Source organism: Brachionichthys hirsutus, chromosome 18 (genome assembly GCF_040956055.1).
Source record: "Brachionichthys hirsutus isolate HB-005 chromosome 18, CSIRO-AGI_Bhir_v1, whole genome shotgun sequence".
Lineage (NCBI taxonomy): Eukaryota > Metazoa > Chordata > Actinopteri > Lophiiformes > Brachionichthyidae > Brachionichthys > Brachionichthys hirsutus.
In genome coordinates, this window is record NC_090914.1 from 345624 (window position 1) to 369561 (window position 23938).

The 23938-nt window shown below is 52.2% G+C and overlaps 3 protein-coding genes across 3 annotated transcripts; 2 read left to right on the top strand and 1 right to left on the bottom strand.

Annotated features, from left to right (window-relative positions):
• Window positions 1–84: 84 nt before the first annotated feature.
• On the bottom strand, window positions 85–2753 carry LOC137907573 (creatine kinase B-type). Its single transcript, XM_068751924.1, has 8 exons — window positions 2661–2753; window positions 2185–2386; window positions 1460–1614; window positions 1254–1386; window positions 913–1084; window positions 717–840; window positions 461–650; window positions 85–391 (listed from the first exon to the last, which is right to left on the bottom strand). Exons 2-8 carry the CDS (start codon window positions 2375–2377, stop codon window positions 213–215), a joined length of 1146 nt encoding a protein of 381 aa, XP_068608025.1. The 5' UTR covers window positions 2378–2386; window positions 2661–2753; the 3' UTR covers window positions 85–212.
• A 339-nt stretch (window positions 2754–3092) lies between these two features.
• trmt61a (tRNA methyltransferase 61A) lies at window positions 3093–9639 on the top strand. Its single transcript, XM_068751925.1, has 4 exons — window positions 3093–3157; window positions 4355–4695; window positions 6596–6862; window positions 8819–9639. Exons 2-4 carry the CDS (start codon window positions 4365–4367, stop codon window positions 9127–9129), a joined length of 909 nt encoding a protein of 302 aa, XP_068608026.1. The 5' UTR covers window positions 3093–3157; window positions 4355–4364; the 3' UTR covers window positions 9130–9639.
• On the top strand, window positions 9599–23126 carry uggt1 (UDP-glucose glycoprotein glucosyltransferase 1). The gene is made up of 41 exons (XM_068752012.1): window positions 9599–9950; window positions 11803–11938; window positions 12257–12336; window positions 12553–12683; window positions 12787–12899; window positions 12996–13170; window positions 13611–13707; window positions 13786–13864; window positions 14036–14136; window positions 14435–14534; window positions 14628–14688; window positions 14844–14935; window positions 15085–15235; window positions 15515–15634; window positions 15723–15808; window positions 16064–16199; window positions 16301–16432; window positions 16570–16734; window positions 16850–16970; window positions 17049–17147; window positions 17274–17297; window positions 18026–18120; window positions 18512–18718; window positions 18803–18934; window positions 19020–19150; window positions 19281–19376; window positions 19458–19560; window positions 19650–19729; window positions 20094–20283; window positions 20399–20557; window positions 20641–20726; window positions 20801–20885; window positions 20969–21057; window positions 21139–21243; window positions 21327–21411; window positions 21633–21815; window positions 21892–22052; window positions 22131–22245; window positions 22320–22436; window positions 22528–22672; window positions 22737–23126. Exons 1-41 carry the CDS (start codon window positions 9599–9601, stop codon window positions 22754–22756), a joined length of 4935 nt encoding a protein of 1644 aa, XP_068608113.1. The 3' UTR covers window positions 22757–23126.
• The last annotated feature ends 812 nt before the right edge of the window (window positions 23127–23938 follow it).

The window sequence follows — 23938 nt, forward strand, 5'->3', positions numbered from 1 at the left end:
GTTCTGTCTGTTCAGTAGAAACATGTTTGGGTCCAGTCGGGACGTTTTGGGTTCAATGATGCCACAAATCAAACTTGAACCAGAACATTCATTTTATTTCCATCCTCAAACAGGAACTTTCATCTTGAATACACAGAACTAACCCAAACTGTTTACCGAGTGCATTCCAGGACTATGGTCGTTCAGAACGGTGCTTGGGGGAGGGGACGGCTTTACTTCTGAGCAGGCATGAGGTCCTCGATGCTCTGGCCCTTCTCCAGCCTCTTCTCCATCTCCACCAGCAGCTTGACGCCGTCGACCACCATCTGCACTAGCATCACCTCGGAGAACCCCAGTCTGTCGGCGTTGGAGATGTCGAACACGCCTCCCACGGCGGCCGTGTCAACCCCACCTGACAGGAAGAGAACATGGAGGGTGACCAGGGTGACGCCATGATCGGTCCAGTGAAGGTCTGACCCACCAGTTCCACGCTTCTGGAGCCTCATCCTCTTTAGAACCTCTTCAAACTTGTCATTCTTGCTCATGTGAGGCAGCTTCACGTGCACGCCTGCACGCAGGCCGGTTCCCAGGTTGGATGGGCAGGTGAGAATGTAGCCCAGGTGCTCGTTCCACATGATGGCGTGGCCCTTCTCCTTGAACAGGTTCTCAATCTAAAGCGGGTCATTGTAGAGATTACCGCACCTTTCAACCTGCCCGCTGAACACACTTCTACACACCTTGACCAGTCCGGTACAGAAGCGGGTAAACACTTCCTGCATGTTGCCCCCTTTCTGCATGGAGATGACCCGCAGGTGGTCCTCTTCATTCACCCACACCAGGAAAGTCTTGTTGTCGTTGTGCCTTCACACAGGGACAGACACGTGACCCAGCCTCACTCTTAACCACGACACAGCAGGGAGCCTGAACTCTTACCAGATGCCTCTGGCGTCGGGCCAGTCGCGGGCCATCCCTGAGGCCAGCAGCAGAGGAGACACTGGCTTATCAAACAGGAAGTGGTCGTCGATGAGCTGCTGCTGCTCTTCTTCGCTCATGTTCTTCAGGGCGTAGTACTTCCCCTTCAGGTCTCCAGTCAGGGAGGCCAGAGCTGCAGGGAGGTTTAAAGAACATACAGGAAGTTCATGAAGGACCGCTTCAGCTACACGGTCGCTGTGCTGCACCTTAACCCGTTGTTCTAAAATGCCACCACAAGAGGGCGTCGCTGCCGGTGAATCATCCAGCAGGTCAGAACCCTAGAACCTCACAGGAACTCTTACCTTTGATGGACAGCTCCTCCACAGCACGCCTCTCTCCTCGGCTGCAGTGAGGCGGCAGGCAGAACCCACGGATGCTGCGGCCCGTGCGGACGCGGGAGCTCAGGACGTAGTTGGGGTCCAGATCATTACCCCCCTGAAGAGGACCGGAGCCGTGTTACCGTCTCTAACGTGATCTGTCCCATCCAGCCATAACCGGGCTGTGGTACCTTCAGGTTGGCTGGGTTGAGGTCAGTCTTGTGCTTGTCTGTGGGTTTGTATCCGCCGTGCCGGTCCTGGATCACAGGGTCCAGCAGCTCTTTGAAGACCTCGTAGGTCTCCTCGTCTCCAGCGACACAGCCCACAGTCATGATGAAGGGGTGTCCTGCACATAAGGCAACAGGGGCTCAGAGGGCACAGCAGAGACACGGCCAGACAGATGGACGTCCTCACTAAATCAATGTGCAGAGTGCGTCAGGGCTCTGGTGTGGCTGCGTAGCTACCAGGATTATCAACCCCTGTCTGAATGACACCATCTATGGTGACGCCGCTGGACGTAGCCCGCTCGCTCAGCTTCCTGTACATGTCCACGGTTAAGAACTTGGCCATGTAGTTGTTGTGTTGACTGAGATCTGGAAACTCATCCTCGGCTGACAGCCTTTTCAGCGTCACCTTCATCATGCTATCAGAATTAAACAAAGACATTCTGCAAGGTGAGGGAATTCTGATCAAAGGCTCTGCAGTGTAAAGCAACGACGTCATGAGGAATCGGCCGCTCTCTGCAGACGCTCTACAACACTGGTCTTTGTTCTGGTAACAGAAGGGCGCCCCTCTGACCCACTCAGCATCACGAGTGGGTCTACTGGTCCCTTTGTAAGGTCGCAGTGCAAAAAGCCGTTAGAGGTTCTCAGGAACATCAGCAGAGCCGCACCCCGATCGGGCAGAAGGTTTTTACCTGGGTTGTCCACCCCGGTCTGGATGACGTCATCCAGAGTAAATCCACTCGGTGTTTGTTTGCCCCTCAGACGCTCGTACATGACAGGAGTCAGGACTTTAGCCATGTGATTGCTGTGTTTGGAGAGGTCCGGGAACTCCTTCTCCGGGCTGTATTTCATCTTCATCTGGTTGTGCGTGTTACCGAAAGGCATGGCTGATCCCTGGGCGGAGGACGGAGGCGGACCGGTGAACGGCAGCGCAGTGACCGGACCGAGTCTACGGTTACTGCGGTTACTGTCGCATTTCAGCTCAAGGAACGAAATAACCGCAGCAGGTTCAGAAATGTGCAGCCGTTCTTTACAAACATGGATCGAACATTATTTTTATTTTATCGTAACAAAAGCTCCGCGATGAAAAGCGGAGATAATCCTAATTTAATCGCTCAAACCCCGGCAGAGTGACGCATGCGTGATTTAAACGGATAGATATTCCTACCTGTCGTCGGACGTGTGGACTACAACTACCAGGAGTCGATACAAAGATCCCTATTGTTCCGACCGAGGAGCCAACAAACACCAGCAGCGTCCCTTGAGCTCTCCGGTCGGACGGACCTCCAGGCGCCGTCATTTATACGCGGACTTCTCTCCTCCCATTGGTTCGTATTTGTAGTCCATTCATTCAATTGGTTGCTGCGTGATCTCTTCCACGTTCACAAAAATCACAAACCCGAACCGCAAAGATTTATTGTTTCCAAGTGGGAATCCAAACCGTGTACCCTCCGGGGTCAAAAGCACATTTAGCAGCCTTACAGATCAGGTGACCGGGGCTTCTCTGAGACTCTCGCCGGAAACGGGAGCCCACTGGGCGGCTCGTCATCCGGTGGCATCGCCTTTACGTCCTCTGAAAACAACCCCACGTGTGTGAGGAACGGGGAGACCGGCGGTGCTCCTCGATAGAACTCGTGTCCATTGCTGGACGTTAGACTGGAGGAGGTAGGTGGAGTCGAACAACGGTTCGTTTACCGGCACCGTGACAGCTAGCAAGTCCAACAACGGTTCGTTTACCGGCACCGTGACAGTTAGCAAGTCGAACAACGGTTCTTTTACCGGCACCGTGGCGGTTAGCAAGTCGAACAACGGTTCGTTTACCGGCACCGTGACAGTTAGCAAGTCGAACAACGGTTCGTTTACCGGCACCGTGACAGTTAGCAAGTCGAACAACGGTTCGTTTACCGGCACCGTGACAGTTAGCAAGTCGAACAACGGTTCGTTTACCGGCACCGTGACAGTTAGCAAGTCGAACAACGGTTCTTTTACCGGCACCGTGACAGTTAGCAAGTCGAACAACGGTTCTTTTACCGGCACCGTGACAGTTAGCAAGTCGAACAACGGTTCTTTTACCGGCACCGTGGCAGTTAGCAAGTCGAACAACGGTTCGTTTACCGGCACCGTGACAGTTAGCGCGGTTGTATTGTTCCAAAGATGTTCCCGGGCTTTTTGCAATGCGACCCTTCAAGAGTTAGAATGGTGTTAAAAGTTTATCGTGACGCAGTTAATTCTTAGTTCTTAAGTTCACTGCACGGTAAACGGTGACGTTTCTAGTGAAAGACAATCGCGCTCATATTAATATATAAATACCGTGTATATATATATATACTCCACGATGTTGTGTAAAAGTCTGTGTTTAATCTGCCGTTGTTTCCCCCGGTTTAACGCTAGCTAGCTAGCTAGCTTTAGCCGTGCGCCGCCATTGACGACGTACCGACAGCGGTAGGCGGGTATTTATCAGACACCGAATATCACACAGATAATAACGGCGTCACTCACGTCTTCTCCACGTTGTCCGACATGTCTTCGTGGCAAACAGAATAATGTCGTTTCGCTCTGAAGCTTGACGATAACCAAACTGCTGCTGCTCCAAACCGTGAAGGTCCGAGTTTAAAATTCAGCGCGTGAGCCGTCCCGGCTCGCTGATAGGCTGATAGTGACCCGCGGACAGGGTCCAGGTTCTGACCGCTGATAGGCTGATAGTGACCCGCGTCACTAGGTTCTGACCGGTCAGAGTGCTTCCTGAGGAATATTAGCCCATTCCTCAGGAAGCAGTGACTTCTAGTTCTGTAATATTCTGTGGTTCTGGTTTGGATCGTTGTTCTTGTGGACCCCGGGTTGAACCCGTCCCCCCTGTTACAGGGCTCTCACCATGAGTTTCGTGGAGTACGCGGATGCCATCCAGGATGGGGACGTCGCCATCGTCTACCTGAGCCACGACTCCATGATGGCAATCAAGGTGCAGCACGGTGCTCAAACGCAGACACGGTACGGAGCCATTCGCCATTCCACGGACCTCATCGGAAAGACTTACGGGTCAAGGGTCACCTGCAGCAAAGGTGGGTGGGTCCACGTGCTCCACCCCACGCCAGAACTGTGGACGGTCACTCTGCCGCACCGCACGCAGATCCTCTACACCACCGATATCGCCACCATCACCATGATGCTGGAGCTGAAGCCGGGATCCATCGTCTGCGAGTCAGGTGAGGGGGCGGGGCCTGACGAGCATCATTGGTTGTTTACTGGTGGCTTTAAATAACAAGGCATTTGGTGCCGCTAGCTCCAAAGCTAATCCTGACTGTCAGCGCTGCATCAGACCCGCCCATGTTGCCATGGCAATAAGACAACCCCAACCACTGCGCTCTACAGAACAACAGAAGCCCGGTGTCATCCCTCTGGTCCTGGTCCGATCGGGGCGCCGGCCTCCGGAGAGCGTTCCCAGTTCGCGGTTGCTGTGTGTCCCATGGGGAGTGAGGATGAGGATGCTGCCGTGGTGCAGTGCTTCATCATGTCCTACAGCTGGCACCGAGTGTTTAGGTTCTGATTGGACCGGTCCTGGGTTGATAAAGGAATGCAGGGGGAATGTGTGAAGTCATCAGCACAGAGGGGGCCGGACTCTCTTCGATGACATCACACTGCGTATTTAAGAGCCCGTCTGGTTCAGATGGGTTTCAGACTAGATGTCACTTCATTAGCTCCACACGACATCACCTGAGTCCCATTGTGTGTCCATCAGCCGCTAATCGGCGGGCGCGAGAGGTGACCTGCATGCCGGCGGCCCTCTCATGTCGGACTCACCTTGGAGATGGATTGTTCTTGCTGGCGGGACGTGAACTATTTACTGTGTGTTTTATCAGTGCTTACAGCAAGCTGGGTTTGCCGCCAGCACAGCAAACACTCGCTGTGACTCAAGGGCTTCGGAGTCAAAGCGCTCGAATGTCAAGTTCACCTGTGAGCAGAGGCAGGAAGTAACCGGGATCGGATGGGACGAGCCCGAGGGGCAGAGCGGAAGCACGAAGCGGTGAATCCAGAGATGGTTCTGTGCTGATTGATCATCTGTTGACTCGGATTGGGTTCAGAACTCTGCTGGAGCCACGCAGGCACTTCCTGTCGGCGTTAAAGAGCCTGCGAGGCTGGAGTTCGGCGTCGGACAGAACCACATTCATAATGACCCGCTGTCTGATGCAACAGCAGAACCAAAGCCATCCCTGCTCAGGTCAAGGCTTTGATGTCGGGCTGCACTTCCTCATAGATGCTTTATATTTTACAGCCATGAATAGAGGAACATAAAGTCCAGCTACACAGAGCTTCCTGTTCACGGACAGAACACACAAGCAGCACCATAAAGATAAAGATCGCTAACTCTGTGTCAATGTTGTTGGGCTCATTCCAAAGGTTCCTTCCATGTCCTGATGCAGGACAAAGTGCTGCAGAGGGGTAGACATTACCGTCTTTGTCCCCGGGCAAACGAAGGCAGTGGGAAGGGGGGGGAGCTGCAGCAGCGGGTCACATGACCGCTGCTCTCTACCTCATCTGCACATTAAGGAGCGCCGGCGGGCGCAGAGGGCCCGCTCAGAAGTGTAGCCCCCATTTTCAGCCGCAGTGGGCCGGTTCTGTGCGTGGGATGTAGTAACGGCTCTAGACGGAACCGAGTCGGAGGAGACGCTTTCAAGCGGTGGAGGTTGTGTTCAACGCTGTGCTGGCAAAATGGTGCATGTAGAGCGTGATGCCGGCGCCGGGGGCCGGACGACAGACCATCCTCTGTCCCGGTGAAGACAGAAAAGTAGTCGACCTCATTCGTCTCGTCTGCAGCCACTTTCTCCTCCTCGTGGGTCGCGGGTGTTTCTGGAGTCGAGAGGTGGGGGTACGCCCTGGACACGTCGCCAGCTCATCACGGGGCCACACGTAGACGATCACACACACACACACGCACCGCCAGACAGTTTGGAGTGATGAATTCACCTAACGCGGAGAAAACCCACGCGGACACGGACAGAACAAACAAACTGCACAGAGAGGACTCGAACCCAGAGCCTTCTTGCTGTGAGGAGACAGCGCTACCCACTGCACCAATGTGTCTGAGTGTTCTCCTCTGTGTCCTAGGGACCGGTAGTGGCTCCTTGTCCCACGCTGTCCTGCGGACCATCGCCCCCACGGGTCACCTCCACACGGTGGAGTTCCACCAGCAGCGGGCCGAGAAGGCAGCCGAGGAGTTCAGGGAGCACCGTGTGGCTAACCTGGTCACCGTCAGGAACCAGGATGTCTGCCGGGACGGGTTCGGGGTCAGCGGGGTGGCGGACGCCGTCTTCCTGGACATCCCCAGTCCCTGGGAGGCTGTGAGACACGCCAAGGCTGCCATGAAGAGACAAGGTAGGACACACCCAGCCGGGACAACGTCCACCACCACCTGGTGGTGACTCTGCTGTGACTCGTGTTGACTCACCGGGAGAACAAGAACAGAAATAGAGCACGCACACACACACGCACGCACACACACGCACACACACACACGCACCCCAGTGACACAGTGGTGTGACTATTGGCAGCAAACTGTAGTATTTAATAAAACTTTAACTACAGCAGCATAATGGTACCCTTAAACACTATAATATAATATAAGATGGACTCATGCCGTACAATAAACGTTTAAACGATGCAGAAGGTTGTAATTGATGTGAAGTATCGTCAGAAAGCTCAACACGACAGAGCCGTTTAGCAGCTGGTAGCACAACACGTGTAGCTAACGTGTTTCTAGATGATCGCAGAGATCCAGAGGTCGCCCAACGCCAGCCCCCTGTAGGGGCTCCGGTCCTCAGGAAGGTGTTCCCGGACCAGGGACCGGGCGGCTTACTGGTCCCAGTAAAGTGAAAGAACATGAACCAGCACGACTGAGTGGGCATCGTCTGACACGACTCTGGAAATATTAGTTAAAGCTAAACCGGTCCATGATCCGTTTGAAGAGGAAAAGCCCAATCATGAGGAGGAATGCAGGAGGAGCCGGGATCTCTGGCTCCCTTTTAAGGTGGCGCTGCTTCACGGGACCCCGGCCCTCACACACACACACACACACACACACACACACAGATGCTAATAAATAGTGCAGCCATTGAGGAAGCGCTCCCATGCCCATACAGGGCGACGCTCCGGGTCTGGCGATGAGACTCGGACACCAGCTGAGCTCCAAGGTTCTGGGAGGTTTTTGGGAATGTCTGAGGTGTCGTGCACCACGTGAGAGGAACGGCGTCCGCTTCATCAGGTGACCGCTCAGTGGTTGACACTGAGTCATTCACACCCAGAGTTAATCATTGTCTCCTCCCTGGTTCTGGTTCTCCAGAGAGAATGTAAAAAGGGGGTGGTGAATGACTGTAATTCCTCTGAGGTTTTGGCCCGGACCTGGACCCTAACCCCCTCCACTTCGCCCAGAGACCCGTGTTATGCAAGCGTTGGACGAACACGCCCCGTGAACCCGATAAGGAATCATACAGCCTTGTGCACAGACTTAAAGGCAGCTGGATAGCCCCTCCTGGTTGCTAGGAGACAGCCGAGTTGTGTTTGAGAACACTGGTCCTGTTGGTGGAAGGAACGATCGCTATCTGGAAGTGTTTGTAGTGTTTATCAGAGGCGATAGCGTGGAGGAGGAGCCGGATCGTTCACTATTCAAAGGTTGAATCTGGTCTCTGTCGTTGCTCCAGCCAACGACGGGACGTTTTCACCGGCGCCGTGTCGTCCGGCGGGGAAAGTGGAATTCGTTTAGTGTTTTATTTATTTATTATTTGCATTGATCTCATGTTTCAAACACAACAAGACGAATCCTTCGCTCTCCTCTCTGCGTTTCTTTTGAAATGAATGACCTTAGATTTGACTTCGTCTCTTGACCCACACTCCTCCCGTCCCGGCTGGACCCGTCAGGGTCACATTCTTTCTCCGGGCCAGCGGGTGAAAGCTTTCTTGGCTCGTTGCCGTGGCGTCACGCTGACATCACAGCACGCTTTCCTTTGGAGACGAGAGGTCGGTGCCGGCAGGTGAGATCTGGTTCCAAGAGCTGATCCAGACCGGAGGCCAGCGGGTCAGAAGGAGGGGTTCCCCTGAGTCCGTGTTCTGTACCTGAACGTGGGTCAGATTATTTATCTTTGCTCGTGGTCGTTGTCTTTAACCGGCTACATGCAACAGACTCCCTGAACACGCTTCTGCCACGTTTCACAACGGTCAGTTTCTGCTTATCAGACATTAAGAGGAGGAGTTCTGACCCAGCAAGAAGGAGCAGTCTGTTTCTGACTCTTCTTTGGAGGTGTCCCACGCCTGTTCTCTCTCTCTCTCCTCCCCCAGGAGGTCGGCTGTGCTCCTTCTCCCCGTGCATCGAGCAGGTTCAGAGGACGTGTGAGGCGCTGGCGGACCACGGCTTCCAGGACATCAGCACTCTGGAGGTCCTGCTGAGAGTCCACGATGTGAGGACCGTCTCCCTGTCGCTGCCTGATTTTGGACCCGACGCCTCCGCCGCGGCGGAAGCTCCTCCCACCTCTGCTGGGAGCCAGTCCTCCGTCACCATTAAGACCACCACCCCTCCCAGAGACATCCCAGGTCACACAGGGTACCTCACCTTCGCCACCAAGCCCAGAACCGAGAACTCCAGTAAATGAGTTGAAAATCTTCTCATGTACAGTAATGAGACTGATAATCCTGGGGGGGTCCTGGTCCAGGACCCGGGTCTTTACCTTCTTATGTTCAGAATTCTGAGCTCCAGTCGGCTTGTTTCCAGCAGGAGTTAAAATCAAACCAAGGATTCATTTAGAGAAACGTTTTTTATTTTAATGATTAAAGACTTTTCATCCTCTTTGAGTTGGTTGAAATCTATTTTGTTTTATAATTTTCTTGCTCTTCTGTATTTAGGTCGATACAATAAACGTGTGGAAAGACGGCGTCGACTTCGTTCTGTTGCATCGTGGGAAATGAGGCCTAACACCATGATGGAATACACGGGGAACAAATATGGAGTTGGGTTCTCAGGGGTTCTGAACACGTTCTGTGGGGGGCATCTCTTTAAATATATATTTTAAATTGAAGCTTCATAAATGGAATATCTGTCTGGATTCTGAAGAGGGATCCAGAATGTGTGCAGCGCTGGCGACTCCCAGCGACGGGTTCACGTCTCCCTGCGGCGCTGGCGACTCCCAGCGACGGGTTCACGTCTCCCTGCGGCGCTGGCGACTCCCAGCGACGGGTTCACGTCTCCCTGCGGCGCTGGCGACTCCCAGCGACGGGTTCACGTCTCCCTGCGGCGCTGGCGACTCCCAGCGACGGGTTCACGTCTCCCTGCGGCGCTGGCGACTCCCAGCGACGGGTTCACGTCTCCCTGCGGCGCTGGCGACTCCCAGCGACGGGTTCACGTCTCCCTGCGGCGCTGGCGACTCCCAGCGACGGGTTCACGTCTCCCTGCGGCGCTGGCGGCTCCCAGCGACGGGTTCACGTCTCCCTGCGGCGCTGGCGGCTCCCAGCGATGGGCTCACGTCTCCCTGCGGCGCTGGCGGCTCCCAGCGACGGGTTCACGTCTCCCTGCAGCGCCCTCTGCTGCACTCGCAACCAAAAAAGGCAAAAGCATGGCTGCAGACAGACGCTGAGGAGCTCCGGTCTGAACGCCAGAGCCGTCGACATGTTGTTGATGTCCGATGCAGAAGGGATGAGGGCGGGGCTTGGATAATGGAAGGCCCAGCTGGTCCTGGTAAACACTGAACAGGAAGTTGTTGGGTTGGAGTAATGACTGTTTGGGGTGTCTGGCTCGTATTCACTGAAGTGTGTGTGAGGTAGGCCACCTGTGAAGTTGATGACTTTATGATGATGTCACTGAAGAGTAGAATGATCTGGGTTCCTCCTAAGGTCCAAAAACCCAACCAGTCGGGTGGGATAGGCTCCACCCCACACAGGGTAGCTGGCAACAGGAAATGGATGGATTATAGTTTCCCGTATTTTCTCTCCCCATCAGACGGAAGCTAATTAATAACTAATGCAGTCAGCTGGAGTTAATTCTATTGAAGGCTGCATCGATCAATACCTTTATCATCAAATGACTGCTGATAGAAGACGCTCATCTGAGCTGTCAGATCTGCTTTAGAGTCTTTCAGCTCCTTGTTTTGGTTCTGCACCACCTGCCCCGGTGGGGTGGATCCTTTAGGGGGGCAGGAAGAGGTGAAGCCAACCCGCCGTTCGCCCTGCTAGGAGGCTAACAGGCCTGAAATGGATTCTAGCAGCTCTGGTCTGAGGCATGTAACGGAGCTGGACTCGTTCCGAGCGCTCGGCGGGTCTAAACGCTTCATCAGTTTGACCTCTGACCTCTGGGCTGAGCGCAAGGACGCATCGCAGCGAGGGGAGAGGGCGTGTCGGACTGAAGGAACTAAAGGACCAACATTTTCCATTTCAAAAAAAGATCATGGCTTCCCTTTTAATGGTGCAGGTCAAAGTTTCGCAGTAAAGAACTTAAAACTCTCGGGGGAATTCGGTCATTTCTGTACAGGCAGAAAAGTGGGCACCTCTTTATCCGCGAGGACCCGCCCATTCTCAGCGGAACGTGAATACAGGAAGCAGCGGAGCCGGCTTCGGAAAGAAAACGCTTCCAAGTAATAAAACTGGAAACTACATGATCCAACGTGGCGGCTATTAGTTTACACAAAGTGCGACATTATTAAATTGTGAGTAAAAAGGAAGCCTCGAAATTCGGATTGTTGTCCTGTCGTGTCGGAGGAGTTAGCTAGCATGGCTAACAATGTTAATTTCGGGTAGCGTTAGCTCGCTAACCAAGTGTTGGCGGGCTCTGGGTGTGAATGTATCGCAATTTAGATATCTTTAAGTCTCCTAAACCCAAATATAATTTCATGTTCTTACAATTGTCTGTCTCCAAGATCAATATCCGTACTGTACTGCTTCGGGGGTTGCGATTGGAAAGGTCCGTGTCAAAACTGCGCTGATTGGATCGAAGAGCCACGCTGAACGCTCCTATTGGTCAGTGATCAGCCAGCGTTTTGTTTACTTCCTTAAAACCGTCTGAATTATTCTTGCGCTTCCGGATGCAGTAAATTATAGCTAGGCTACTAAATAATAGAATTAGTCGGCAGACACGTGACTAATAGTGCCTTTTACTGGTCAGAACATTTTATAATATTTGGCTTGATTCATTTTGATGAAACACGACTAGGACAAGTTAGAGTTTTACGTGGTTGTGAAGTGAAATGGTTTGTTTTCTTTATGAATAAAATGCTCGACAGGTTTTCATCACATATGTCAGCTCTATGAAGCAGCCTGCTCCCCCTCTCTCCTCTCAGGTGCTTTCAGGATGTGGCGTCTGGGTTTCCTGCTGCTGCTGCTGGTCGCCTCCGTCTCTGGGGGTGCAGACTCCAAGGCTGTCACCACCACCCTCACCACCAAATGGGCCGATACGCCTCTCCTGCTGGAAGCCAGGTACGACACCGCTTGGCCCCATTAGCCACTTGGCTGCTTTGTAATCTGACACTTAAGTTTAGAGGCAGGCGATAGATGAGTCAGTGTCCTCAGCGTTTGAGGGTCATCGCTGAGGCTGTCCTCTAACAGTTTAAACGTTTCCCCGGTCTCAGTGACGTGTTCTTCAGCAAGATGCTAAATACTTAAGGCTTCAAATGCTGACCCGGTGATACTTTAGCGAGCGCCATGAAAAGCTTCTCAAGTTCATTATTCATCCAGAGGCAGACAACGTGTATGCACGGCTTATGAAACGGCAACCTTCATCCTTTTCCTCCTCAGTGAGTTCCTGGCAGAGGAGAGCCAGGAGAAGTTCTGGGCCTTTGTGGAGGAGAATCAGAACATAGAAGGAGAGCATGACGGTAAAGTAAAACTGCTTCAGTCACCCTGACCTGATTCCTTTCACTTTCTGTTTTAGTGATTCATCTCATAAATCCAGCTGCTTAACAGTCATTGCACTTTCAGAGTTTCCAAAGCAGAAACATCACAAAATAGAAGCAAAACTGTTGCGTTGTGTCGCTGCTTGGCTTCAGGAAAGATGATAAAGTCACACGTTTGCTGTCGTCGTCTTCATGCAGATACGGACCGGGCCTACTATGACCTGATTGTAAAGAAAGCCGGGGCATTGATCAGCTCCGTCCAGGTCAACATGCTGAAGTTCGCCCTTTCCCTGAGGGTCTACTCTGCAACCGTACACTCCTTCCAACAGGTAGGAGGTAGGAGGAAGAGGAGGTGGAGGCGGAGGGATCTGGTTTCATCTCTGAAGGTGTGTTTGAGGAGCTTTATCTTCTTTTTCGATGTTCTTTCTTTAGATTGCGTCCAATGAGTCTCCTCCAGCTGGCTGCCCAGCATTTTTCAGCGTCCACGGAGAAATGACGTGCGACGCAGCGAGTTTATCGGCCCTGCTGGAAACGGCGTCTCGGAGGTAAATAAACACACCTGTGGTTCAGGAAAACAAAGGGCAAAGAAGCGGTGAAATAATGATGGCTCTGATCATTTCCCCTCCGTGTCTCTGTCTCAGGCCGAAGCCATACCTTTTCAAAGGTGATCACAGATACCCAGGATCCAGTCCAGAGGCTCCGGTCGTCATCCTCTACGCTGCGTTTGGGACACAAGACTTCCAGAGGCTGCACCAAGCCTTAATACCGAGAGTCCACGAAGGCCAGGCCACTTATGTGCTCCGACATTTCCTGGCTGTAGGTGTTTCTCACACAAAAGATTAACATCAAATGTTGAATAGCACAACTTAAACCTTCAGTATTCTTTTTTTGTTGTTGTTGTTGTTCTTGGGTGAAACTTTGTCACAGGAACAGGTTTTAAAAGCTGCAAACTGTGACTGATTTAATCCTTCATTTTCATAAAGATATAAGAAACCAGCAGGAAGTGATTTTAACTCCTGCTTTAGACGGGATCTGAGAAGCACCTCCTGAATGTAGATTACTTTGAAACAAAATCTTGTTTTTCTGTGTTGAAGTGTTTTTTAATGGGTACCCGGGGAGCTGAAGCGACGCTGTCGTCTTCTCCGCTGACTACTCTGTGTGAACGCGTCAGGATTGGAAGCGTTAAACATTAAGAGGGCAGCTGGATCGCTGTCAAGGAGACGCCTTGGTTTCAATTATTCCTCCTCTCCACCCAGAAACCAAGTGAAAGGAAAGTCTACCTGTCTGGCTACGGCGTGGAGCTGGCCATCAAAAGCCAGGAGTACAAGGCAAAAGATGACACACAAGTCCAAGGTAGTCCCAGGCCGGACACACGGCACCATCCCAGAGGATTCCTAACGCGGATGGTGAGTTAATCTGTTGTGGTTTCAGGCGTGGAGCTGAACGCTACGGTGATCAGGGAGAACGATCCGGTGGACGAGGTCCAGGGATTCCTCTTCGGTAAACTGAAGTGAGTCACTTTGTGTCAGACTGGGAGGAAAACTCAAAGCCCGTTATTAAATCCTAGAACTGCTCCACGCTTCCACCGGCCGAGTCTTCGTTTTCCCCCCTTCCTTTTTGTTTTAGGGAAGGAGAATAAACAACTCTGACAGCCTGTCGAACTGCCTCTCTCTCTTGCTAGGACTCTCTACCCGGAGCTGAAGGAGCAGTTGAAGGAGTTGAGGAAACATTTGGTGGAAAGCACCAATGAAATGGCTCCGCTGAAGGTCTGGCAAATGCAAGGTGGGTCTCCTCTTGTGTCCTCGGTCAGCAGATCTTCTCTCTTCATCTCCCGCGTGATCAAATGGGAAGTTTCCGACGCTCCGGTTTTCTCCCAGACTGAACGTGAGCGTGGCGTTCATGTTAAAAGGGGTTTCTCTTATCCCTGTCACGTACGAACCTCTGAGCCTCTGATTGGTCTATTCGGCACCTCACACGTGAAGACAAGCTGAGCGAGCTTCCGTCTGTCCATCTGTCCAGTGCTTTTATTTTGTTTCTGGGTCCTCGTCTCCTCCCGTCTTCGCCCACTGACCCGTCACAGATCTGAGCTTCCAGACGGCGGCCCGGATCCTCAGCGCTCCTCCCGTCGATGCTCTCAACGTCATGAAAGACCTCAGCCAGAACTTCCCCACAAAAGCCCTGTAAAGACAAACAGCGCAGACACATAAAGAAGCTCTAAAAAAACTGTCTCTGGGTTTTCAGGGGTGTTAAAAGTCTTTTGTTTCTCCTCGCAGGTCCATCACGAAGACTGTTGTCAACTCTGAGCTCCGTAAAGAGATTGTCGAGAACCAGAAGGTGCGGTCAGGTTGTCCGTTATCTTTTGCTGTCAGGTTCCTTTGGAGTCTGATTATCTGATGTCTTTGTATTTCTGTAATGAGATTTAACTGCAGCAGGACAACTGAGCTGTACTTTTGACCACACGCACACACAAACGGGGTGTTTCTTTGTAGTTCTTCAAAGGGACTCTGGGCCTTCAGCCGGGTGACTCCGCCCTCTTCATCAACGGGCTGCACGTCGATCTGGACACTCAGGACATCTTCAGGTGTGTAATTATATCTGCTTGTATATTAAATAAATGCATTCATTAAAATCATTTGATCTAATCTTGGTGGGACTCTTGATGAATTGACCGGCGCACGTCTTCAGTCAGCTGATCTTCCAGCAGGTGTGACTCCTCTCCCTCCCCCGCAGTGTGTTTGAGACCCTGCGCAGCGAGTCCAGGGTGATGGAGGGTCTGCGCTCGCTGCAGATAGAATCGCTCTACATCCACGACATCCTGAAGCTCAACGTCCAGCCCTCCGACTCCGACTACGCCGTCGACATCCGCAGCGCCGCCGTCAACGTGAGAAATCAAATCCTCGTTTTTTTAGACGTGGGAAAATTTTATTCTGGTCTGATTTTCTTTAATGAGTTTAAAAAAAAACCGGCAACAACAAGATGAAACATTCAGAACCAATATTATTTGGTTAAAATGTATTTTATGTTATGTTTTGTTGAAATAACCTGAAACTAAAAATGACCAAATGAAGTAACCATATATGGAAACTAAGTTGTAAATAAACTCAACAATGAGCTGTTGAACTGTAATCAAACTCATTTAATGGTTAACACTTCCTGTCAGTGGATTAACAACTTGGAAACGGACCACCGGTACAGCTCGTGGCCTCACAACGTTCAGGAGCTGCTCAGGCCCACCTTCCCTGGAGTCATCCGGCAGATCCGAAGAAACTTCCACAATCTGGTTTGTTCCGTTCCCCATCAGTCGGCCGCTGGTGGACCCGAGGACATCGTGAGAAATACCGTGTGTGTGTGTGTGTGTGTGTGGACAGGTGATCATTCTGGACCCGACTCAGGAGAATTCTGCTGAGCTGCTCAGTGTTGCAGAGATGTTTTACACAAACAACATCCCACTCAGGTGAGTTTTTATGTGATCGACAGTAACCATGTCTGCGTTGGAAGTGTTCTCTCCTCTGCTCCTGGGATGATCCCATTGCCTCGATTCAGACGTGGCTTTTGGGATCCCAGTGCATTCGTGAGCCGTTAGTGCTGGTGTTTTCTACGGGTGGCTTTGGAATCCTTCCTGCCTGAGGCGCCGTGGGACGGCCGGCGTGTTTAAGCCCGAATCAAACACTCGGCATTCCAACTGCTGAAACTTAGGTGTACATTTCAGGATAGGCCTGGTGCTCGTGGTGTCGGACGAAGACAACGTAGATGGCATGCAGGATGCGGGCGTGGCTCTGCTCCGAGCGTACAACTACATCAGCGATGAGGTGGACAGTCACAGCGCGTTCGAGGCTATGATCTCCGTGAGTTTGGACTTGATTGTCCACGCCTTTTATCGCACTGAGAACATCACGTTTTCTCTCTAAATGTTGTCCTCGTCTTCCCGTTCCTGACCGTCTCCTAGATGTTCAACCGGATTCCCATCGGGGGGCAGCTGAGCGCCGGAGACGTGGTGAAGGTGCTGGAGAAGAGGTTCCCCTACGTGGAGGTCAGCAGCATCCTCGGAGCTGACTCCACCTACGACAGCAACCGGAAGGTGAGGGGCCGTGATCGGGGCATCACGGGACAGAGGGATGGAGTTATTTCATGGGAAAGAAGCGTAGCGATGCAGTGTTAGAAAGAAAACAGTCCGCCTCTCCTGCAGCTGACATCGCCGTCCGTCTGGTCTTTCAGGAAGGCCGGGCGTACTACAAACACACGGGGGTGGGCCCGTTGCCCGTGGTCATGTACAACGGCATCCCGTACCAACGCGAGCAGCTGGACCCAGACGAAATGGAGACGGTCACCATGCAAAAGATCCTGGAGACCACCACCTTCTACCAACGAGCAGTGTACCTGGTCAGTCGGCTTGTTGTGTTGCTGTTGGTCATCACACGAGTCCGTTTCTCGGAGGAACCGTTGTAGCTGCAGCTTCACTGGAAAGCTGAAATCCTGTGATGAAACCCTTTAACAGGGCGAGCTGGCCACCGACCATGACGTCATGGACTTCATCATGAATCAACCCAACGTAGTTCCTCGGATCAACCCCAGAGTGCTGTCTACCAGCAGGAGCTACCTGGACCTGACCGATACCAGTAAGAACCTGAGTGTGGTTTCTTCTCTGGACCGACACCTGAGCCAACCTAACGATCTTGAGTTCTCTCTGTTTGAAGACAACTACTTCATCGATGATTACGCTCGCTTCTCCACCCTCGACGCCAAAGAGAGGAGCGGCGCTGTGGCCAACAGCATGAACTACATGACCAAAAAAGGTGAGACGGCCTCGTATAAAAATCTGTGGAGCGGATAATTCAATCGCCTTCAAACCTAAACTCTTCATACCTTCCTCTTACTACTCTTCCTCTAATTCGTGTGATTTTAATCCCTCCCTGTATCAGGGATGACCACCACCAATCGGCATGGTAACGGCTGTTTTCTCCTCCTTTTCCTCACTTCTTCTTTGGAGCTCAGCTGGTCAGTTCAGCGTTTGTCTGAATCCACCTCCGAGTCTCCATCTGTCACTTTTCTCTGAGGACACAAATGACTAACTAGAAAATGACAATCAGAGACTGCAGACCCCGCCTCCAATAGACTATTGGATCTTGTGAGACAGTAAACAGGGCTTCCGGATCAGAGGGGCCAAACCTGCTCTAGCTTGCTGCTCCGGAATGTACTACAAGCCATCTTCTGGACTCTTTTTCCCATCATGCCATTCGTGTCCCTCCCTCTTAAAGTGGCAGTTTACAGCACAGGCACAATTCCAGATGTAAAAATAATTCTAGAATCTGGATCCAGATCCGGATCAACGCCATTCTCAGGGAGGACCGAGCCACGGACAGAACCTTGCTTGTGTAAAAATTTCAAGTCGATTGGGTTACTAGTTTTTGGGTTATGCGCTCGGACAGACAAACAAACGCACCCAATTGCAATACCCTCACCTCCTCTTCGGAGAGGGTAATTATGCATGTGATGATTTAGAAGTAGGGCCCAAAGCATAAACATGAACGTGTTCAAATAGCTGCTGACGAAGTTCTAACACTTCATCCTCAGAGCATGAAGCTCGATGACACCAAACTCCGTCCTCGCCACAGACGAGAACTGCTTTCACCTTTGCTCTGACGGCTTCTGATTCTTCTTCTCTGGTTTTCAGATGATGGCTCCGTCCGTCCCGTGACCTTCTGGGTGGTCGGAGACTTTGACAAACCGTCGGGACGACAGCTTCTTTATGACGCCATCAGGCACATGGTACTGACTTGTTTGAAGCGTGTTCCAGCGCATGAAGGTTCAGATTTGATTTAATTCATTTTATTTCTATAACACCAGATCATAGCAGAAAGTTATCTCAAGGAACCCAATTGACCCACAAGGAAAAACTTACCTTTAACAGCAGAAACATTGGACAGAACCTAAGACTCATAGTGGACGGACATCTGTCTGGACCGGCTGGACAGAGCCAGAGCTAAAGACAGATGGGAGGATCGAGATTTGATCACGCGTTAATTAAAGCTTTACGGATGGACGGTTTCCTTTTCTGCCACGGAAGCTGTTAGTTGTTTCCTGGCATTGTGCTAAGCTAATGCTAAAGGACTTTTCATATTTAGCATAGCTTCGCTAATATTCCCCTGTTCTATTGCAGAAAACCAGCAACAACGTCCGACTGGGGATGCTCAACAACCCGTCAGCCGCCCTGTCCGTGGAGTCGAGCCATGTAGCGAGAGCGATCTGGGCCGCCATGCAGACGCAGTCCGCCAACAACGCCAAGAACTTCATCACCAAGATGGCTAAAGAAGAGACGGCGGCGGCGCTGGAGAAGAGAGTCGACATTGGAGAGTTCGCCGTCGGGGTAAGAGGAGAAAGAAGTGATTGAGATTTGTGTTTCCTTCTGTTTGCCCTGCTGCTACCTTCAGCTCTCCTGTTTCTCCTTCAGGGTATGGATGTGGCGTTGTTCAAGGAGGCGTATGAGAGTCCCGTCTTTGACTTCCTTCGCTCCCACGCTCTTTACTGTCGAGATGTCCTCAAACTGAAGAAGGGACAGAAAGCAGTGATCAGCAATGGGCGAGTGAGTTACAGCCTGGCTTCTTAGCATGATCAGATCCGGCCTGCGCTGATCAATAAACCACTTCCTGCTGCTGCAAATATCACAGATCATCGGCCCTCTGGAGGAGGAGGAGGTTTTCAACCGGGACGACTTCCTGCTTTTGGAGAGTCTCATCCTGAGAACATCCGGAGAGCAAATCAAAAGCAAAGTCATGCAGCTTGGATCGGAGGAGGACAGGTATGTCATCCAATCAGAATGCTTTGTTAATCCCAGAGGGAAATTCCATCAGCGCCAACCAGCGCGTCTGTGGGTGCTGGCGAGGTGCGTCGAAATCCGGCTTTGGGTTTGATGGGCGGATTCCTTCCAGGGCCAGCGATCTGGTGATGAAGGTGGACGCCCTGCTGTCCTCTCAGCCCAAAGGGGAGGCCCGGGTGGAGTACGGCTTCGCGGATGACCGCTACAGGTGAACATGGAATACGGGCTCATGATCCTTTCCTCCCATGACGCATGGACAAAAGAAAATGATTGATTGATTTCTTTTTAGTGCTGTGAAGATCCGGCCGAGGGAAGGAGACGTTTACTTTGAAGTCGTTGCCGTGGTGGATCCGGCAACCAGGGAGGCACAGAAACTAGCTCCTCTTCTGTTGGTGGGTTGAATGGCCGTAACCCTGACCTGCTTGTCCATTTGACTCCGCCCACAGCATCCTGTCTGTCCTCTCCTCTCTGATGTCTCCAGGTTCTGAAGCAGCTGGTCAACATCAACCTGCGTGTCTTCATGAACTGCCAGTCCAAACTTTCGGAGATGCCTCTGAAGAGGTGAGACACAAACACCCTCGGTTTCTGGACGGCGGCGTATGCTAACCGCTCTGGTGTTTAGACGGATCATTTGGTGCTGCGTCCGACTGCGTTCCTCCCTGTGGAGATTCACGTGTCTGGTAAAACGATGAAGTTTATTTTCGCTCTGACTGCATCCTGTTTGTTGGAACGCGCTCCGGCCAACAGTTCCAATAATCCAGCATCCAGATCTGCTGCAAAGAGGAAGGAGGGAGATTACAAGCTAGTAAACAAGGACCTAAACACTCGTGTTAAAATCCTCCCTTCAACACGCTCCAGAAGGGCCAGTGAGAAGTCTTCAACCTGGTTCCTCGGTTTCCAGTAAAAACGACCCCTCTCCTTCCAGTTTCTACCGTTACGTGTTGGAACCAGAGGTGATGTTCCAGCTCGACGGTAGCTTCTCCCACAGAACCATGGCCAGGTTCCTGGACATGCCTCAGTCTCCCCTCTTCACCCTCAACCTCAACACCCCCGAGAGCTGGATGGTGGAGTCGGTGCACACCCGGTACGACCTGGACAACATCTACCTGCAGGAGGTACAGCTTTCCTTTGTCTCTTGTTCTGTTCCACCCCCATCCACCAGGCGGCGGTGTGATCTGTTCCTCGAGCCGCCTGATGAACTCACAAAGCGGACTTGATTCCCTCTTCCAGGTGGAGAATATTGTAGCGGCGGAATACGAACTGGAGCACCTTTTACTGGAGGGCCACTGCTTTGATGTCAGCTCAGGCCAGCCGCCGCGAGGCCTCCAGTTCACTCTGGGAAGCGCCTCGGATCCGGTCGTCGTAGACACCATCGTCATGGCGAACCTGGTGAGTGGTTTCACACTTTTCTCAGAACACAAACGCCGCATTCTTCTTGCTGTCATGAGGACAGGAAATGTGTCGGCCTGTAGGGTTACTTTCAGCTTAAGGCGAACCCGGGAGCCTGGATCCTGAAGATGAGGAAGGGCCGCTCGGACGAGATCTACAAGATCTACAGGTCAGAGGAGGGACGTTCGGAACACCTCTGCATCTCGTCCAGCATCTCCTCATCCCGTCTTCCTTCTGTTTCAGCCACGATGGCACCGACTCTCCAGCCGACTCCGATGACATCATCGTCGTGCTTAACAACTTCAAGAGCCGGATCATCAAAGTGAAGGTGGGTTCGTCTGCGAAGCCGATCGCAGCGCCGGGAATATTCCCAATCCCAAACTGATCAGGTTGAGTCCGGCTGTTTCTCAGGTCCAGAAGAAACCGGACAAGTTCAACGAGGAGCTGCTGAGCGACTCCACGGAGGACAACGACGTCGGCTTTTGGAAGTCTCTGACCAGGTACTGGGCTGGACCCCTGAAAAATAATCAATGGGCAGCAAGTCGATCGGTTTCACTGAAGCGTGTCTGTGTCCGCTTCAGGGGCTTCACAGGTGGAGGTAAACCAGAGGAGCTGAAGCAGGAGAAGGACGACGTCATCAACATCTTCTCTGTGGCGTCGGGTCACCTGTATGAGCGCTTCCTCAGGTACGGAGAGGACGGCCTCAAACTGACGTCTCTCGTGCGTTCAAAGACGTTATTGATTGTCATGTTGGCGGTTTCCCTGCCAGGATTATGATGCTGTCGGTTCTAAAGAACACCAAGACACCCGTCAAGTTCTGGTTCCTGAAGAACTACCTGTCCCCGACCTTCAAGGTAGGACCCCCCCCGCTGGTTCACTCAATGATGACATCAGGCAGCTTGGTTTTGATTGGTGGTTATCCCTCTGCTGATCATTTGGTCCCGCCTCCTTCTCTTCCTCTAATTGGACTCTAAACTTTGTGAACCGTGCTGCCCCCTGCTGGAAACAGGATTTTATTGGCGTGCTAAAGGTCGCATGCTGCACACAAACAGAGGCAGGTTTTGGTGTCTTGCAGGAGTTCATCCCCCACATGGCGAGGCAGTATGGTTTCCAGTACGAACTGGTCCAGTACAAGTGGCCCCGCTGGTTACACCAGCAGACCGAGAAGCAGAGGATCATTTGGGGCTACAAGATCCTCTTTCTGGACGTCCTGTTTCCTCTGGCTGTCGACAAGATCCTGTTCGTGGACGCAGACCAGGTTAGCGCGTGGCTAAATGTTTCTTTACCTTCCTGCGTCCGTCCACGTGTTCACGCTACATCCTCCTCTCCATCAGATTGTGCGGACCGACTTAAAGGCGCTGCGTGACTTCGATCTGGAGGGAGCCCCTTATGGCTACACGCCGTTCTGCGAGAGCCGGCGGGAGATGGACGGCTACCGCTTCTGGAAATCGGGCTACTGGGCGAGCCACCTCGCTGGACGCAAGTACCACATCAGGTTGGCACGCCTCGGCAGCTCAGAGTCGTACTCTGGTGTCGCTCGTTAAGCTCATACTTATCCTCGTCTTATCTGCAGCGCCCTTTACGTGGTCGACCTGAAGAAGTTCAGGAAGATAGCAGCAGGAGATCGGCTCAGAGGACAGTACCAGGGGCTCAGCCAAGATCCCAACAGCCTGTCCAACCTGGACCAGGTGCGTGTCCGCCGCCGTCGCTTTAAACCTGCAGCGTCGTGGCTGTCCATCAAACCCCTCCCTCTGCTTTTCAGGATCTGCCCAACAACATGATCCACCAGGTGCCCATCAAGTCTCTGCCGCAGGACTGGCTGTGGTGCGAGACCTGGTGTGACGACGGCTCCAAGAGGAGCGCCAAGACGATAGACTTGGTAACAGCACTGTGTGTGTGTGGGGGGGGGGCAGCAGCGGCTAAAAAGAATTAGCAGCACTAGCAGGCTGGTATTTATAATTTGATCTCAGTGCAACAACCCAAAGACCAAGGAGCCGAAGCTGCAGGCCGCGGTGAGGATCGTGGCGGAGTGGGCCGATTACGACCAGGAGATTAAGCGTCTGCAGACCAGGGAGCAGGACCGGGCTACCCACAATGCAAAGCAGCAAACCTCAGGTAGGATCGGACCAGCGCTGCAGCGGAAGCATTCCCAGCCTGACGCTGTTTGTGTCTTCAGCAGACGTCCACACGGAGTTGTGAGGCTGGCGTTGAACCGGACTCTGCTTCAGCGGGATGCAAACGACTCATCGTTTATCGTCAGGACGATTGGGGGGGGGGGGGTCACTGTTAAGATTCTGTTCTGTTCAAACTGTAAGAATGTTTTTGGTTATGCCAGTCATAATTAGACCCCTGACCCCACCCACCCCACCAAAACACCAGGACTGTGTTGGGACTGGGATTCTGCTTCAGACTGCGGGTGGAGCAGGAAGAAGGCGGAGCCTGGAAAAAACGGTGCGTTACTTTTGGTTTTTATCTAGTGAAGGTTTCTCCTGTCGCACTAAAACGTTTTTTAAAGTCATCTTCTGAAGAATCACTGAAGTATGAGAGGTGAGGTCACGTCTGGACTTCTGGGGGGGGGGGGGGGGGGGGTCGTTCCGTTTTCAAACTACTCGTAGACCGCTTTTAGATTCTGACATGTGAAACGTCAGAATTAAACCTTGAACGCTGAACTTCCGGTGGACTATTCGGCAGCTCACTCTCAGGGAAAGATGTTTGAAGACGGGAACGGAGAGTTCGTCGTTCTGCCGAGGAACAGCAGCTAAAAACACGCTGATGTTCTGTTGCTGGGTAACGGCCGCGTGTTGTCAGTCATTCTGCTTTCTCTTTATTTTTGTTAAATAAAAACACCCAATAAAGAAGCGCTTCAGTGCGTGACATCACTTCCTGTGTTGTATCTGAACGTCCGCCAGAGGGAAAAACGTGAAACCGTGCGTACGCGTGAATCCAAGCACGTGCTTGCCAGACCCGCTGGGAGCAATTTGGGGTTCAGTGTCTTCAACATGTGGACAGTCAGAGCTGGGATTCGAACCACCGACTTTCTGACCACTGACACAGCCACCCTGTAGGAGCAGGAGACGTTTTTATATGGAAGCCCAAAAGATTCGAAGTTAAATAAATAACATGTTTTTATTTGAACTTTTGACTGAAGTGGAGGCGTGCAAAGATAAACGGTTTGGTTCGCTGCCCTCCGGTACAAGCAGGAAGCGGGAGCATGCGTGATGCTGATTAATGAAGACACCTCACACTTTACGCATGGAGTAATCCACAGAGGCTTGTTAGGAAGATCTGAAGCTGTAGCTTAACCAGCAGAAGCAGGAAGTCACTAACTTTAACCACTGACTAGTAGTGACGCTGTGAAGACGGGTTAGGGTTTGGGGGCAC